At 31.0% G+C, this 20028-nt stretch overlaps 2 protein-coding genes across 3 annotated transcripts; one reads left to right on the forward strand and one right to left on the reverse strand.

Moving 5' to 3' along the window:
* On the forward strand, window positions 1-2317 carry LOC142539999 (deSI-like protein At4g17486). Its single transcript, XM_075645826.1, has 4 exons — window positions 1-399; window positions 760-1021; window positions 1595-1662; window positions 1881-2317. Exons 1-4 carry the CDS (start codon window positions 265-267, stop codon window positions 2157-2159), a joined length of 744 nt encoding a protein of 247 aa, XP_075501941.1. The 5' UTR covers window positions 1-264; the 3' UTR covers window positions 2160-2317.
* LOC142540006 (uncharacterized) lies at window positions 2234-4844 on the reverse strand. 2 transcript variants are annotated; one of them, XR_012819005.1, is made up of 3 exons: window positions 4670-4844; window positions 2575-3812; window positions 2234-2474 (listed from the first exon to the last, which is right to left on the reverse strand). XR_012819005.1 is itself a non-coding variant. In XM_075645838.1 (2 exons), exon 2 carries the CDS (start codon window positions 3341-3343, stop codon window positions 2711-2713), a length of 633 nt encoding a protein of 210 aa, XP_075501953.1. In that variant the 5' UTR covers window positions 3344-3812; window positions 4670-4844; the 3' UTR covers window positions 2532-2710. The 2 variants fall into 2 exon arrangements, 1 of the variants encoding a protein (XP_075501953.1); XM_075645838.1 differs by lacking the exon at window positions 2234-2474 and having other exon boundaries at window positions 2532-3812.
* Window positions 4845-20028: the final 15184 nt, after the last annotated feature.

The raw sequence follows: 20028 nt of genomic DNA on the forward strand, positions 1-20028 counted from the left end.
ATTTTATTTTTATTTCTAGATTGCGAAGAAAATGTATCCCCACTGCTCAAAATCATTGTACTGATTTCGAGATTCCCCAATTTGAATTGTTGCTTTACGAGCATAAAATAATTATACAATCATACCATTACAGTATTCAACCGTTAATTCCAGCTCAAATCATACATATACTCATACAAAGAGAGCGAATCGAGGTTGTGCGCAACGTGTTTTCTGGAGGGATTTGGGTGGAAAATTTCGAGGGAAAGGTTGGAATTTTTGTGAATGATGGAGGTGGTTCTCAATATATACGACGTGACGAATAGTGGGAATGAGAAAACGAACAATACGATTATGCAGATCAACAAGATTTTCAAAGATGGGATTGGGCTCGGTGGCATCTTCCACAGCGCTGTTCAGGTTTCTGAATCGCTGTGTATTTGTTTATGTTTTTAATTGGTTCTTTGTTTGCTTGTTTGTGTGGCTATATTCTGTGTTAGATCCAGTGTTCCACCTTGCTTTCTGGGTTTCATTTGTTTATCTTTTAGGGGATTGTGAGTTTAGTTTGCCCTAAAATTTGAAATTTCTGGTTTCTTTGTTCATTGGTCGCTTCACCTGCTTCACATAACTGGATCTTACATTAAATCTGATTGCTTTGGTTCATCTTGTGTTTTCTAGCTTGATATGGTGCAGTATTTTTTTTTTCCCTTTTTTGATATTGAATGCACTCGTACCTGACACGTGATCGCAATTTTATCTGAATTTTCGTTTTCTTGATAGGTTTATGGTGATGAGGAATGGTCATTCGGGTTCTGTGAACATGGCACTGGAGTGTTTAGCTGTCCATCAACAAAGAATCCTATGTATACGTTTCGTGAAAGCATTAAACTTGGCGCGACAGCATTCTCTATCTCTAAGGTCAATCAGATCCTAAGAGAACTCAGTAGGGAGTGGCCCGGATACTCGTATGATTTGTTATCTAAAAACTGCAATCATTTCTGTGATGTGCTTTGTGAAAGACTCGGCGTGCCAAAGCTTCCAGGTAACTGCAGTTCCTTTTCTCGTCTCTCACATTCACAAAATGTAACTTAGAATGTTTAGCCACATGTATCTCTTGGAGATTGTGGTTCATTAATCAGTTTTCTCTAAGAAAACATGTGGTTCTGCTTGTTATTTGGATAATTCATAAAAAGTGAATTGATACATGAATCATATTCACGTCTTTTAATGGGAGTTGAGGTGTTTTGCTACTGGAAGAAAATGTAACTTTGAAGAAATTTAGTTCACTTGGCAAGCTTGCTGTTTATTCGCACAATCTTTACGCATGGCTTGTCTACTTCGGATGTTATGAAAATAAATTCAATTTTAGCCGTTTTAGTCAGTAAATCAGCTCTATTCATGTTAAATTGATGCTAAGCTTAATTTTTCATGATCAGACCTCAAAAAGTCATGACAAGCTTCACTTATCTGCCTTTAGTAGTTCAGTTGAGATGATTTTAATTTAGATGTGTGAAGTGTTAACAATTCTTTAGGTTATATCATGAATTGGAAGGAACACATGCATATCTTTTTCCTTGGTTTTCTACAGCACTGTTCTTATTAGTTTTTGCAACAGGTTGGGTAAACAGGTTTGCAAATGCAGGGGATACCGCTGTAGAAATAGCTGGAAACACTGCCTCTCGAGTAAGATTGTCTTTCGCTTTGTTGTTCCTTTGATCATAATTATACACATGTAGCTTTTGGACATTCAGCAAATTTGATGGTAATTGTCGCTTTAACTTCAAGAATGTATATACATACACATACATATAATGCATATAGACGCTTGCAAAAGCCCAAAACTTCTAACCTGTCCAGAACCTGCTGTGATTCTATGCCTCATTCGTTTTCCATTGCTGCAGTTTAGGCAAGCAAAAGCCGAAATTGCAACTGCTAGTAAGGTGGCATACCGGTTTTTAGCAGGAGTTGCTTCCAACAATCAGATCAACTCCCCAAACTCCCCTGGCGATAATTCTAACAGAGGAAGTCCTAGATTCCAATCTGCCTGGTTCAAGAACCTTATGTCATCTGGTGCTAAACCAACAGGTGGTTTGGAACAGGAAAATCAGGATGAAGATGTGAGCCACCAGCGACAGAGACAAGAAGACCATTTAAGATCAAACTCTCGAAATGATATCTGATACCACATTACCTTTAGCCTCCTTCGCATTGGCTCCAAAAAACTTTTTCAATGTATCTTTGTTATAGTTCTTGTGGATTGTTGTGTAACGTTAAACATGCATTTTGTACACCACCGTTCTCCCAAGTGCTGGAATTAACGAATGAACTTCAATACCAACATTGGTGTCTACATTTTTGGTTTCGCCTGGTCCATCGTGGAGATGAACAAATTATCTTGGAGTTTTTTTTCTTACATGAATCGAAGTATGTTCGAAGGCTTGAACAAATTAACACGATTTACATCTGCAAATGATTCTTGTAAGTTCAATTTGTACCTGTAAAGCAAGCACGGAACCATGCAAAGGAGATAACAACATTACAAAAACATCAAGTAAAACTCAAACAAAAACAGACTACTTCAAAAGGCCAACGTACGTTGGAAACATGTCTGGAAATACCAGTTTGAAATCCGAAAGAAAGATAAGTCGGCTCAATTCAGGGACATATAAACATAACACATTATTCAGAACAAAAATTATTTGCAGCCTCACTTCTCATAATGGTTGTTTATTCACCCTCTGACCATTTTGTTGAAGACATAAGTGTCTACCCACGCATCATCGGCTATTTTAAGGGAGGAAACAGCCTGAGCAGCAAGATAGTCCACAGATAAACCAACAGTGCCCCAACATTCCTCTTCAAACCATTTAGGGTAAAATTCTCTTACCGATGGATAAGGTGGCACCATCAAGTCCGAATTTCCTCCATGATTGGACACAGCCCGATTTTTACAAGCATCAGAACCCAAACGAATATTTTCAAGTGAATATTTGGACAAATTGTGATAAGGAAGAAATGATTGTCTTCCCCCAAAGAAGTTGCCATCATTTATCGAAAGATTCCACAAGTTCCGCCCCTCGTCCTCAAGGATTGAACTTCTTGAATCATCCGAGTCTTCACCAAGTAGGACATGTAGAGCAACCGCTTCAGCTATTGCAGCACCTTCTTCATCAAGCCTATCCTGCTCTTCTTTCTTCTTCTGCTTCTTTTTCTCAAGTTCCAAACGTATGGCGGCAGAAGTAGCCAAAGCCTTTTCCAAGCGTCTCTTTTTCTTCTCGGCCTGCTTAATTCGATCAAATTCGTCTTTCCCTTGTTTCTTCTTGGCTTTCTTGACACCAACTGCTACCTTAGGACACTCCATCATAACCCGTCGCACCGAACTCTGATACTACAATTTCCTATGTACTCAACTTATTACTCTAAGTTCCCTGATTATTTCCCGACACAAACATCCATATAATATATACATTATCTGGTGAACTGTATGTGTTTCCTTTTTGTTTTGAAACTTGTTATTCAACGCTTGAAAAACCAAAAAATAAAAACTTTTGAACTAAAAGGTACTAATATATGAACTTATATCTAAACCCACTCAGGTCTGAAGGGATACCGCATTTTACGCACACTACATTCCCAAAAAGAGGTAACAGGAGATGGGAGAAGTGAAAACTTGAAACCGCTAATGGATCCTCCGCTCTTCATTCTTCCCAAATTTCCACAACCCTTGCTAGCTACATGAAACGAGTGAAATAAAAGGATGACTCTATAGAAGCTAAGTTAAAATTCCATTCCTTTCTGTTTTGAATGTTAAGAAACTCACACGGCTTTCCCTCCTGCAACAGATAGGTATAACTCAGTACCAAAGTGGCTCAGCTTATAAAAATCAAAGTTTCAGTAAATGCAAAAATAAATAGACAATATATTGACACATACACCAGATCAAAGAATGGATCAAGCAAACGACAATAAGGTACTGTAATGAGCGACTGAAAAATAACCACAAATGAAATAAATTAGCAAATAATGAATAAACAAATTGCAACGTGATATTAGTTGCACCAAGCGATCACAACGCCATCATTCACAAGCTGCATAACAAATGCAAGAACCCCAAAAAAACTAGCAGAATAGAATTATCAAAGATCAACAGGAAATCAAAAGACATAAAAAGCAGAACATCCTCTAAACAAAATCTTCAAGCAAAAAAAAAGGAGTCTTAAGAATCGTATAATAAAAGAACCCAATTTTATTTTAATAACCAAATTCTCGAATCAACAAAGAAACTGGAAGAAGTAAGCAATTCAATAGCATCGGTGTAATTTCAATACAAAAAAAACAGATCACCCAAATAAAGATTACCCCCAAATTGTAGATCCCACCTAAAAAAAATTGAATAAAAAGGAACCCAACATTGCACAAATCTAAAAAGACTCGATCTTCCATCATAAAACTACACCTTAGCTTAATCTAAGATCAATAATCCAAAATCAATACAGCCAACACACGATCCACTTAACCACACTCCAAGCTCTAAATTCTGGTAACCAAAAAAAGAGATTTGAAAATTCCCTTTCCATGCTTTAATAAATCAACAACAATATAAAAAAGCCCACATCAAAATTCAACCTAAACAATTAGATCAATCCAATAAAATCAAAAGCCCACAAATTCAAGAGTTAAACAACCAAACCTGTTTAAAATAAATAGAAAAGAACACGAAATCCCGGGTGTTGAATCTTGAATTTAAGAGTGGATTGGATCTGTTAATCAATGGGGGTGTGCGTGAGACGGTATTGGTAAAGATAACTGATCACATGAGATTGGTAAGAGGAAGAGACGGGGAGGAGTTGGAGAAGGAAGGGCAAACGTGGAAATTCACGAGGGGATGGAGACATGTGTCCATTCAAAGCTTCGATAATTCAATTTAACCGGCCCCACTCTGTGGATATTCAGATCTATATTATCAATAATATTCGATTTTATATTATTAAATTTGAGTTTTGACGTCATAATTTGTTTTAATAATTATATATATTAATAAAATATTAATATTTTAGCGTAAGTTACATATAGCTAAACCGGATTTATTTCATCATATTCATGTGTGCATTATCCCCATGATAAGATGGATGGTCAAGATTGTACATATGCATATATAAGACCCACTTTTTTTTTGAAATTGTATGTGTGGCAACGCAACGCGTAAGTCGGTGTATTAACCTAGATTATGTGTTGAATTTTTTTAAATGAATGTTCGAATATCTCTATTACTCTTTGTGACACCAATTAATTTTTGAATAGGTCTTTCATAAGACAGTCTCACTGATCTTTATTCGTGAGACAGATCAATCATGTCCATATTTACAATAAAAAGTAATATATTTGACATAAAAAGTAATAATTTTTTGTTGGTGACCCATATAGAATATTTGTTTCACAAAATTGAATCATTAAGACCGTCTCAAGGAATTTTTGTGTTAATTTTTATGAAAAAATTATATTCATTTAGATAAGTAAATTTTTTTCGTATAATTTACTCATAACTACAATATCTAATTCACTTGAAAAATTCAAAATTTTACAAATTATCTCTACAAATCACATACTTAATATAATCACATTATATTTATCTAAATAATAATTAAAAACTATAATAAAGTTTATGAATTAACTTAATCTGTTAATGATTATAATCCATAATTCATATACGTAAAGTCATCGCATGTACGTCATTCGTTAGTATGTATATTTTATAAAAATTTTGTCCAACAAAAAATTATTTGGTCTGAGTTGATTACACCAACATCAAATTACATATATAACCCAGAAAATTAGCATTTATTTCCTATTGTTTTTGGGTAAAATGATAAAAAAATAATTGCAAGAGTAGTTGAAGAAAATTATCATCAAAATCATCAAATCCTATTGTAACCCAGAAAAATATTGTTTACTATTATTGTATTATTTTTATTCAAATAATAATTAAATATTATATCAAACTTTATTAATCAACTTCGATCTATTAACGACAATAATTATGATTATGATTCGTATATGTAATAGTTATTATTTACCATGCACATCACATGAGCATTCGTTGGTATTTTCTAATTAATGATTTTTCCATGTCTATACTATATTCTATAATATCTATACTATATATTAATAAAGGGGGCATATATATTATAACGTAAGAGTGTCTTATACTAACTAAATTTGAGGTCTTTTGTATAATATATCTTATCCACTCTAAAAAAATTAAATTTATAAAATGTATCTCCATCTATCTATATCATTAAATTTTTAGATATCATTAATAATTTAAAAAATATGCAAAAATCAATTATAATCATTCCATAATTATATTTTAACGTGGATTCTAACCCAAGATTTTTTCTTATTGAATTAGTTTCCGTGTATATTATATTTTATGTGTATTGATTGATGGTATGTATTAGGTTGCATTCGGATATATAGATTTCAAATCCATGGATTTCAATTATATTTTTGTTATTTACAGAAGTAAGATCATACACTTCAAATTCACCTCACATTTTTATATAGTATTTCATATTAATTATGATAGATTTACGTTCACCCAATAATAGTTTCATTTGAAATTTATTATATTTTGTTATGCTAATGTGTAAATAAATAAGATGTAAATTAAAGATTTGATAGATTATTTTATTATAAAAAAATAAAATTATAATCAAAATTTATGAATTTCAAATCTATTTCCATGAAGTGCACTTGAATTTGTTGATAAAATGTAGGCCAAATTTGACGGCATATTCAGAAAGAGACTTGAGCTGCTAGCATACCTTGAATGAGATATAATCATAGCATGTAATGCATTTTAAATATATATAACTTTCATTAGAACATTTTTTTTATTTAATGTTAATATGTGATTAATTGTTTTTTGATGTTTTATTTTCTTTTAAAATGATGATATTACACAAGGTTCTAAAAAGCGTGAAGCGTCCCGAAGCGCGGATGTCGAGCTCCAAGCTTTTCAAGTTTAAGCGAGATTAGCATAGACTTAAGCGTGAAAAAGCGTTTTTTATTTTTAGTGTAATTGTAATTATCTCAAACCAATAAATAGATAAATAATACATAAATATGATAAATTTAAGTCTAATGCATTAATTCTCATATTTATAAAAGCATAAAAATCTCAAAATTGCAATCTTTTTTTTTTGCAACTAGACCACATTAAAAATGCTAAATATTTGTCAAATCATTATCAGACATACTAAATCATAATTAAAATTAAAAAAATAAATATCGAAATTATAAACCTAATTTATTATTTTAAAATAAAAAGACATACCTTCAAAATAGAAAAAAAATTAAAAACAAATAGATTCGATTAATTGTGTTTAAGCACACTTAATTAAACTTCTTAATTACGTTTAATTCGGTTAAATTACAAATTAACCGCTTTTTTCCGCTTTTCTCCGAAACGGGGCGTTTTTGTCGAGTTTCAAAGTTAAGCGTACTTAACCGGAGCTTAAGCGGGCTTTTTATAACACTGATATTACATGGTAGAGATATTTTAAAAAAGAAGATTTAGAATACCTTCCTAAATTCTGAAATAGGTCATTAGTATATTATTATTCAACCTTTACAAAATGTCAACAATAATTAGGCATGTTTTGTTAAGTGCAGTATTTACACATATTATCGTCTTAATTGGTATTTATATTATTGTTTCAAAACAGTTTTATTAGTTTTGGGTAGTTGTTTAGTGTTGTTTGCAGACCAAGGTAACATGCATTTTATGGCAAAGTAGACGTGGAATCGAAGGGAAATGAAATGAAACGAAAGAAGGAATGTAGCAGAGAGCATGGCGCACCAGCGCTGGTGAAGGCTAAACTGAGCATTGGGATAGAAGTAGGAGCGCACCCGCACTGTGTTTCAGGTGCAGGCACGTTGTCGAAGGAAGAGCAAACATCGCACCCACACTACCTTCTTGGCGCACTGTGGGATTGGGGATGTGTTTGGAGTAGGGTGAATAAACATCTTAGAATATTTTGCAATTAAAAGATATATAATATCTCAATCTTGAAATGTTCAAAACATATCTTAAAAACTGAAGCAATAATTAAATTAAATGCAATAGAGTAAGAGACATAAATTTGTTCATAGATGTTCGAAGATAAAAACCCTATGTAACTTCTTCTTCCACTTTGGAAAGATTCACTAGAAGACTATGATTTGAATGAAAATTAGCTCATAAGAGGTGGGTTCGCTAGGGAAATCCCTTCTTTCGACAAAAGAGTGCTCGTCTTCCAAGAATCATATTCTTTTATCCTAATATTATCAGCTGCCAACAGAACTAAAGGGAATTCTATAAAACCGTCTGACCTTTCTAAGTCGCTTACTTTAGCTTCCCTTCCCATGGAAAATAATTAATATCTTTTGCAGAAACTCATTTCGACTTAGAACATATCTCTTGCTTAATTGAAACTTCTAGTACACTCTTGATTGTAAGCCGCAACCTTACAATCCGCATAATAATTAATATATTTTATACCAAGACTACAAACACAAATTTTTAATGTTTTTGTGTGAAGACTTTCATTCAACTATTATTGAAGCTCAACTATATTTTGTGCAAGTGATTGCATGTGAGAAAATTAATTCATTACAATGTATATATTCTCAAATGCATGCTCACACACAAGAGAAAGCTCTTATTAAGCTAATGTATCTATTTAGATTTCTCTTCCTGTGTTTGCTCTCATTCTAAATATATATATATATATATATATATATATATATGTATATATATATATATATATATATGTATATATATGATGTTCGTGTTTCGAATCCGTATCAAAGTTTATATTTGGTCTTCAAGATGTTGTATAAATAGGTTCCAAGAATGTTATAAACGTTTGAAATAAGAATATGACTGTTTGGAAAAGTTATGTACAGTTTCTGATATTGAAACGATCATATTTGACTTTCTCTTTTTGATATCGGGCCGGTGGCTAGACTTTTGGAGAAGTTTGGTAAGATTTGAGTGGCTAGACTTCTGAAGCGGTTTGGTTGGATTTGAACGGCTTGACTTTGAAATTATAAGTATGAAATTGTAGGACTTTCTCTTAGCTTTCCATATAATCAAGAATCACTCGGATTTGAATTTTACATGAGATAGATATGCTCAAAATTCTATAACTACTAAAAAAAACAGTCTGGTGAAGGTTTGGAACTTTTGTAGTCAATTCTTGTGATTATAGCTCCTGGTTCGTTTATTTATAGGCAAATTTTTTTAAACATAAAAGTTGTAGTTATTTTTCTTATATTTCCAGATAATCAAGAATCACCCAATTTAGAATTTGTATGAGAGATAAATGTAGAGGTGGTCGGTACGGTATACCGTACCGAAATTTCAGATACCGTATAACAGTATCGAAAATATCGGTATGAGAAAAATGATACTGTTACCGTACTGACTTTCTAGTATACCGAAAAGTCGATATGCTGAAGTTTTGGTATGATATTGATAAAATACTGTCATACAAAAAGTATATACAAAAAATTCATTCTTTTGTGTCTAAGGCCGGTGATTACAATACTAAACAAATCTCTCGAGACAGTCAAAGAGACAATGAAATATATATACAAAACAAATCCATCAAGACAATAAACATCAATCGCAACGTGTGTCTGTAGATCTAATACATCAATGAACAGCAATAAACTTCATCCGCAACATGCGCGACTTTTTCATCCGCTATATTTGCAACAATGTCTGAGGTCCTGTGATTTCTGAAGCATGTCAGCTTTTTAACAAGTCGAGTCCCAACATCCAGTCCTTTAGCCAGCTATAAGGTTAGGCGACAAAGATAAGACTTCTCAACAGTTTAAATTCTCAACTATGAGTTAAGTTGCTTCACTGAACTTTGATTTGGACTATTCCAACATGATGAGTCCAAACAGAAGTTAAATTCTTTATTTTTGTACGGTATCGATATATATCGTTTTATACTGAAAAATTATCTTATATTTTTAAAAAATTAACTTTATTATTTAAAAATATTATATGTTTTTTAATTTATATATATTATTTCGGTATATACCGAAAATTTCAAATTTCGTATCGTTACCGTACCGAATATCTCGGTATCGGTACAATACCGTACCGAAAATTTCGGTACACCAAAAATTTCGATAAATTAGGTATTCAGTACGATAGCTTCGGTATACCGAAAATTCGTATTTTTTCTACCCATGGAGATATGTTCAAAATACCAAAACTGCTCAAGTCTACCCATTTGTGTATCTTTGACTTCCAGCTAGATTTTGCAGTGTCTAGTTAGCATTGATTAAATCCAAAGCAACTTGACCGGCCTAAATATGACTTGTAGAGAATTAATTTGGCTTTCCAACTATGTAGGCCTCTTGTCATTTGAATCAATGTATTGTGAGATATCAGTAACATACCAATAATGGCCAACTCAAGTCGTTTGTTTTATCCGTGACTTCCAGCTTGATCTTGCAACCACAATTTCTCTTATATAACTTCCGAAATACACCGACCAGCCTGAAAAATGATTTGTTGAAAACTAGTTTTCTGTCAGCCCTTTTCCCGCTGGTTATTTCAATCACTGAGCTATGAGATATCATTTGAATACTAAAGCTCGCAAGATTCTAGTTATTTGCAAAATTCGAGTTCCGGCTTCCAACTTTAGGTAGAAACTCCACACTTGAAATAAATATGTTGGAAACACATAACAATTTTTGTTATCATTAAAATCAAGATTGTTAGTATTTCCGTAACTCAACACACACCCGTGCTAGCTGACATACCGAACATGTAATCTATGGATTTTTTGAGATTACAAACGAGCACAAACCTAGCCTCCATAAAAAAACATCAGATCGAGCAATAAACGAGATAACATTAAAATTGAGAAATGATAGGATGAGAGGAAGATTTGGAGAGGAAAAGAAAAAGGGCACGAAGATGAAGAACGCAACATCCGGGTCAGAGAAGAAAAATTCGACTTCGTTTTTATTCTTGTCTTATTCTCAATTCTTAGTTTAATATTGGGATTGAGAACTCTAGAGAGTGGATTCTTAGTAAGACCACAGAAGAATAGATTAATGGTATTTATAGAGTTCAAAAGACATATAAATCTATTGAGTCTTTAGAAGAATTTTGTATTGATTATATTATTTGAATTTTTATTTTTAATAAGAACATTAGAATCAATATAAGATAATAAATTTATACTTATCATTTGGAAAAGAGAGTTGGAAAGTTTGAGAATTTTTGGCTAATTAACTAAAAGAATTTATGATATATACATTGATAGGAATTATTTGTACTTAAAATAATTACATTTCTTAATTCTTATTGTAATATTATATTATTTATTCTCTGCGGTACAATATTAGCATATACATTACATACTCACAAATAGATATGATAATTAATAAATAAATTAAGAATTGACATGATTACTTTAGATACTTTATCGTTTTTTTAAAAAACCAATTGGTTTCAATTTGGTCTCAATCTGGTAAAATTCAGCTTAACTCGATTTTAAATTTGGATTAAATTACATTCTCAATCCAGTGAATCCAAAATCGGTCTAATCCGGGGTATCATCACCCTATAATCCGGTCTGGAATCAATCTGATCCAGTAACATGTATAATAACAACAATAACAATGACTATGAGGAAATAGCAATTGATTTGTGTTATCTTTATTGACATGATTATTTTAATTTCAAGCTAGCATTTGATCTTACATAACACTTGGGATGTAGGCAAGAGTAAGCTTTTGCCCGATATATATATATATATATATATATGATAATTTGGATTTTGATCCTCTAGCATTTTCATGATGATATCCAATGTATCCTTGGAACTTTCCCATCATTATTGATTTTTATTTTATGTTATTTGTAATTTTTCTATTGTGAAAAATGGAGATAATAAAACAGCAAGAGGAAAATGATGTTATTTCCTAAAGAAAACGAATTGATTTTTGGTGAATTGTTTGCTTACATTGTTATGTAAATGGTAAAATACAAAGAAGCTTTTTGATTTTTGCAGTTATTTAAGTTTTCCCATTCTTTTTGCAGGAAAGTTGTGTTTGCTCATTGAAGAACTTGCAGAGCTCCTTGCTAATTAAGAGTTCATGTATATGCTGATAGGTAAAGGTGGAGAAATTTGAAGTTCTGCCTCTTTATGATAATCCACAGCAATCATGTTCTTTATCTTTATGATTTCAGCCATTTCCACAACAAGAAGCAAGGATGAAACATATTTCTTTATAATGGTTGAGATACTTAGTGGTCCGATTTTGTGAGATTAATTAATTTTTACTAAAATATCGTCTTTTATTCAGATAAGTAAATTTTTTCATATAATTCACTCATAACTACAATATCTAAGTCGCTTTAAAAATTCAGAAATTTACTTATTATCTTTACAAATCATATATTTAATATAATTGTATTATCTTTATTTAAATAATAATTAAAAATTATAACAAAAATTTTATGAATCAAATCGATTTAGTAACGATCATGATTCATATACGTAATACTAGTTATTTTTTTACACATACATCGTGTGTGCATTGTTCGCTAGTATTAATAAAATATTAAGGCTCGCGAACTATCAAACAAAATAATTTTGTCTCAAGTTCGGCCCAATTTCGAATTTGAATAAATTTTTTATCGAGTCGACTCAATAAGATCATGAACCGACTAGATTCGTTTACAACCTTATATATGATTAGAGATGTCAATGTGGGTTGACCCAACCCACCAACAAAACTTAATCGTTAAGTTGGGATTTTCCAACCCATTAAAAGTCAGGCCTCCACGGTCCAGCCAGCACGGGTCGTAGGCCAACTAGCGTAGGGTCGAGAATTTTTTTAAAAAAATAATATATATTTTGTACTGAAAGTTCTAAATTTTTTGTAATAAATATTTTTTTGAATAACATGTAGTAGGAGTGAGAAATTTATTGATGACAAATTTGAGAATTTAAAGAATACATTTTTCTTTTCATAGCTTTGCAATATCTTCTATTTCAGATATATCTTCTATTTCAGATTTTAGTGAAATAGAAGAGATTGCAATGCTGAAAAATGAGAAATGCTAACATATATATGTGTGAAATACATTATTTATATAAAAAAAATTATTATTATTATTCATAAAAAGAGCAAAAATCTAAGATGTATTTTTTCTAAATAAATTGGTTGCATCAACTTTTTAGATTTATTTTTTTAATACATAAAGGAATTTTTGTTAACAATATTATTTATTTTAAAATTTATTCAAATTTATCATCTACAATTTAAGTTATATAGCTATAAACACACATTTCATATTATTTAAAAGTTACTAACGAAAAATAAATTCAATAAAATATGAAATTTTAAAGATCTGTAAACTATGGCTTAAGTACAATTCATCCATAAAGTTAAAATAATATGATAGCTATTTATTTTTTTTATATTTATACGCATATTTCAAATGAAAATTAACCCACTAGGTAAAAACTATTAGCTTCACCCCTACAATACTTGTTCAAATTATAAATATTAGAGTAATCTGATATTGTGAATATTTATAAATATATATTATAATTAGAAATATTGAAATCCTGAAATAATTGAAATATTAACATTAATCTTCTCACACCTTGATAATACCTTTTATTGGGTTCAATGTGGTTACTATTAGGCTAACATATCTTATTCAATCTTTGTTAATTAGTATGATTTTATTGTAATCTTCTCTTTTAGGATAGTTAGCTAAATTAGATTATCCTCCGTATATTCTTGTAATCCTCTCAATTAGGATAGCTATCTATTTTAGAATTCTATAGGTGTATATATTGATGTATCCTTCAACTAATGAAGTGTGTGAATATATTATTTCCTTCAACATCTTTATGGTATCAGAGCAACTAGCTCAAGCTCCAATCAAGTTTTAGCAAACAAAACCCACCGCTTCACTTTCATCTTTCCTCCATTTTTTTTTCCCAGCCCAAAGCCTATCCAATGTCTTCACCGACTCATGACTCCTTTTCTGAAGTCACACGTAGTGTCAGCAGAAATGCCAATACCACAGCATCACGCCCCATCATATCGTTTAATATTGCTGCACAAGCTCCATTAAAGTTGACAGCCTCAAATTACCTTTCATGGCGCCTACAGTTTACCACCCTTCTCACCGGCTATGATCTGCTCGGATTTGTTGATGGCACTCACCCGTGTCCTGAGCACATCATCATGGTCAATGGTGTTCCCACTGTCAATCCTGCCCATCACGACTGGATCTGTCAAGATCAACTCATCTTGAATGCTATTATTGGTTCATTATCTCCTTCATTAATCCCGTTTATCGTGACTGCCCGTACATCCTCTGATGCTTGGTCCACTTTTGCTCACACATATGGCAAACCAACTCGTGGTCGCATAACGCAACTAAAAACACAAATCAGCCACCCGATGAAGGGATCCCAGACAATCACTGAATTTATGCAAAATGTCAAAACAAAAGCAGATGAACTTTCCTTGATGAATGCTCCCGTTGATATTGAAGATCTTACTATTAAAATTCTTGAGGGCCTTGACGATGAATACAGAGAATTAGCCCGAGCCATACAAGCACGAGAGACAGCCATCTCTTTTGAAGAATTGCATGAAAAACTTCTCAATCATGAAGCTTTTCTCGCTGCTAAAAAGTCCTTCAGTTATTTCCTTTTGCTTGTTTTAGTCATGAGAAGTTTATAAATACATAGCTACAAAATTTATCATATGTATTCTGGATTAAGCGTTTGCCGCTTTATTTGTACTACATGTATAAGTAATAAAGTAACACGAGATTTTTAATAATTATGTTGTTATCCAAATGCTACATTTCAATTATCATGTTATATGAAACACCGTGTTTGGATAGAAAAAATAATTAATCACGCTCACATAGGTTTAATAATCCTCCTCCTAATAATTGCTACGGTTCGTGTCACTTAAACGCGCGACGTTTTCTTCCATATTGATTTTGGTATAGAGTTTTTTTTTAATCAAATTTATAAGTCTTTCTAAAAGAATGATTATTTTTTCATCTACATATTAATCTAATGGTTTGTTTGGGTAAATTCATTTCACAACAGATTTTAAATATTCAAATAATTATTTTTTGCATAAGTATAAAGTCATTTCAAACCATTCATTCAAATGTTTGCGACCTGAATGTCATGTTCGGATGGCTAGCTAGATTAGATCAACGATGATGTGCAAAATTAGGGAAAGTTGATGTTCACTTGAACCTAATATTTAAGGAAATTGGGAATTTGTATTTCAGTGATTTGGACGTACAAATTTTTTATTTCATTTGTTTTTTTTTTCTCACCATAAAATTGTATCCACTTATTGCTTTCGGTGGAGGTCCCTTTAAGTTTTCAAGTTGAAGAGTATGTTTCTTGTGAGACGGTTTCACGAATATTTATATGTGAGACGGGTCAACCCTACCGATATCCACAATAAAAAGTAATACTCTTAGCATAAAAAGTAATAATTTTTCATGAATGACTCAAATAAGAGACCCATCTTACAAAATACGACACATGAGACCGTCTCACACAAGTTTTTGTTCAAGTTGAATGGATTTTTTGAGTGACGGTTCCCGACTACAATTTTGTTCCAAACAAAATTGACTTCAATAATTGATGTTAGTTGGATAACTATAAAACTAATCTCTAAGCAAAGTGTTGATTGATTTTCCCCTATAAAAAGCCAAATGCGTATTACTACTCGTTTGTTGACTATAGGCATCCACATGCACTTATGAAAATTAAAATTATTATTATTATTATTATTATTAAAAACTAGTAACGAATAATATAAAATGAAAAAAAAAATTCAAGTTCGAATACTTGGATTTGAGCGTGACTAAAAATATTACTCACCGTATTGTAGGAAGGATAATACTATACACTAGTTACTCTGCACACGCGATGCGTGTGTGTATTTTTTTTATCATTATCGATAGATTAAAGTGAAATTTGACAAATTATGGAGAGACTAAATTGATATTTGAATTTTTGAAATGAAAAAAATAAAAATAAAAGTGTGTGTTGAAATAAAAAAAACCAAAAACTAAAATAAAGTGTAATACTAGTATCATATAAGAGTAAAGTTAGAAGAAAAAGTTAGTATCCTTCCTAGATGGTTACTATGATTTCCTCAAACTTAATAAAATAAAATAGATTATTATTCCATCTATTGTTATAATCATTTATCATTTCATATCACATTTTAAGTTGTGTCTATCGAATTCAAGTCAAATTTTTTTTGGATTTAAATTGTTACAGAACGGTTAATCGCGAACAACCAGCGACGACCACCTCAAGTCAATCGAACAAGATCACACCTAGAATTTTATAAAATCTTGTCAATTTATTTGTGTCCGTGGTGTTAATTTTATAAAAATAAACGTTATCTTGAATTATTTTGCGTGAATATTAATTACTGTGAAACGAGCACTAAAAAAAACTAAGATGGAGCAACAGCAAACGAGCACGTATATGTAGAGCAAACGACGGGGTTTTTTTTTAAAATAATATTAATTAAAAATGTATTTATTAAACTATAACAAATCTGAAAGGTGTTTAAAAATATAACAATCCGTGGAAACTTTCCACGGATTCAACATTTTTTTTTAAAAAAAAGAAAAAGTTTGTGTCATGGATTCTTAGAATCCGTAACACACTGCCACTGATTCAGAATTCGTGACAGTGTGTCACGGATTCTTAAGAATCCCAAACTCACTACTTATTTAATTGACGCCGAGCACGTCCCTTTCCAGCACCGGTCTTCAGAAATTTTTATTTGTTTATTAGCTTGCATCTTCGGCATTTTTTCAGAATCTTAAGAGGTCATGTTATTATTTTTGTTCATTATATTTATTATTGTTCGTTGATTTATTGAACTAGATTTGATTGTTTGAATCCGTGGCAGTGTATCACGGATTCTAAGAATCCGTGGAAAGTTTCCACGGATGGTTATATTTTTAAAAAATTTTGAGATTTGTTATAGTTTAATAAATACATTTTTAATTAATATTATTTTTTAAAAAAACCCAACGACGACAGCATGGGACGGTTAAAAGGAAGTCAACTCTATTTCATGTTTCTACGAACTTCTATGGGCCAAATTAAACTTTTGGCTTGCGCGTGATAAATTTTTTTTTAAAAAAAAAAACTGAAAATTTGAAATTATTGCTATAATAAATTATTTGAAATGTTTGCTATGATATAAAAATTTATATTGCACGCTACACAATATTGTTAAATATGAATTGATGAACGATTGTATTGGATGGAAAAATTCAGTTTAAATGAACATTTAAAAATAGAATTTGAGCTGATTCAATATGATATTAAAGATTTAAAATTTGTTGTATATGAATTTATTCAAACAAATCATTGTCTTAAATTAAAATCCATTAATGTAAATTATATGTCTCAATGATTATCGTTTTACTAAAAGTTATAATTGATGCTAACTCTCAATTCAAATATTTTAAACTGTACAACAACTCATACACCACGTTTGGTTTTGTTTACTCAACAGAGAGAATTATTGTACCCGACAAACTCTCTCTTACTAGTTGCATTTCTTTCAAGCGATGAAAATTTAATTCGTGACATTGGCTCTGATATCAATTTTATGATCGAACGCTTGTCGTTTTACCAAAAATATAGTCGGTGGTAACGAGGCAATTCAAATATTTTATTTCGATTATTATATCCAACATAGACAATTATTGCACGCAACACAAGTAAAATCCGAAGATAAGCTGACCGGAGTCTTTTGTCACAAACGATTTCGTGGGAATACCAAACGTGCCCTTCTTCAGGTTGCTACATTGGAGACCTATTTTCCGCCAAAAATTCAAGTGGGATAATGCACTTTATTTATTTTATTAAGATCATATACGACTTTTAGGCAGGCAAAAGTATTTGGGTTGTGGGGTGGAATGAGCTCAAATGAATTACGCGTACTTGTAGCTAAATGTGCAAAAGCAAAGGAATAGATGATAGGTGTGGTATGAGGAAAGCACCACAAACTAAGTGGTGGGAGCTTTCGATGTGCCCATTCACGAGCAAATTAATTATGTGCTAAATTTGAAAATGATTGTGTTTTTAAAGTTAATTGTTGTTAGATAATGGAAATTTGCATCGATGCCAAGTAAAATTTTATGTATTCATATTATGTAATCTAATCGAAATTAATTGAAACGACGTTTCTCTATACTATATTACAAAGCATTTTGCTTGAAAATAACCATTTGGTATGTCCGATCATATATAACAATTTTTTTTTCCAAATTTCATCACAACAACATATTTATTATGTATATTCACTCCGTGAATATTATAAGTTTTAGAATTTATCGCTAAATTTTTTTTTTTCAGCTAACTTCTATACATAGAAACGTGAATATTATAAATTTTAGAATATCTCTCTAATTTTTTTATCAGCTAATTTCTATAAATAGAAATGTTGCTTTAATTTTACTTATTTATCTATCATTTAGAAGATCATAACCACATCCAGCATGTAAAAATTTTCTATAAAAAAAGTAATGACTAACCCAATTATTTTAAAAAAATAAAAATGTATTATATATAATCAATAGTTAATAAAAACAAAGGGCCGGATGAATTTAGTCCTCGTTTGTTCTTGTTCTATGAAGATATTTTTTAAATCACTCAAATAAAAACAAAACTATCCAATCTTTTTTTTTCTGTCCTGAAATATATTGTAATATAACTCAAAATTAAACATACTATTTTAAAAAATCAAATAGGGTGAGAAAAAATAGCGAACATTCTGGTATACTGCACTTATCGTATCGTAAAATACTGCACATACTGAATTTAACGGTATACCGTAAATTTCGGCACTGTATGATACAATATCGAACTTTTTGGTACCAATACCAGTGTGATGTAAAAAAATGTTGGTATTTCAGTATGAAAAAAATCATATGTTTTAAAAATTATTATAATATAATGTCAATTTTGATATCGGTATAACATTCAAAAGATTTCGATATTTCGGTATGATATTTAAAAAATTTCAATATTTCGATATAAATAACACCATTTGTTTTTTAAATTTCGGCATAGTGTATTGAAATTTTGGTACTCATTTTTAAGTACAGAAATTTTCGATATGATATATGATATTATTTAGAAAATCCAGTATACCGCACCAAATCAAGCCTGGTCCCAACTTTTATACATCGACCAACATTATCGTTAATTTAACCAAAATTTTCTTTTTTTAAAAAAAAACTTTAATATTATATTATATATTGTAACTAAAAAAGAGTATTTTAAACCTTCAAATTATCTTATCCAACACCCAAAAAAAATTTATCGCATAATATTCTCCACAAGTCTTTCTCTTAAACAAAACCGAAGAGTCACGCGGTGATTTACATTAATCACACCAAATATTTGAAAATCTGTGATTGAGATTGATTTGAGCTACAGCTAACCACTGGAAGTTTCTATCGTCCAACCAATTATTATTATTATTATTAATTTAGCTTAAAGTAGGTCTCTTGTAAAACTGTCTCACGAATCTTTATCTGTGAGACGGGTCAACCCTACCGATATTCATAATAAAAAGGAATACTCTTAGCATAAAAAGTAATACTTTTTCATGGATGACTCAAATAAGATACATGTCTCACAAAATACAACTCGTAAGATCGTCTCATACAAATTTTTGCCTTTAGCTAATAATATTTGAGCAACTTTTGTGATTTTAAACAACTGTTTATGTGATTGAATTTCAATTTTAATATGTTATTTTTTTTTCAACTGTAGTCATTTTTCGATATATTACGCAGCGTTTGGTTTGAATGATTAGGTTGTTTTATATATTTTAAACCCACCTAATCTCATGTTTGGTACGTTTTTTATTTAACCAAGTCAATCCCTCCTATGAATGATTAGGTTATATTATGTGAGTTAAAAT

The sequence above is a fragment of the Primulina tabacum genome, chromosome 1, assembly GCF_025594145.1.
Source record: "Primulina tabacum isolate GXHZ01 chromosome 1, ASM2559414v2, whole genome shotgun sequence".
Taxonomy (NCBI): Eukaryota; Viridiplantae; Streptophyta; class Magnoliopsida; order Lamiales; family Gesneriaceae; genus Primulina; species Primulina tabacum.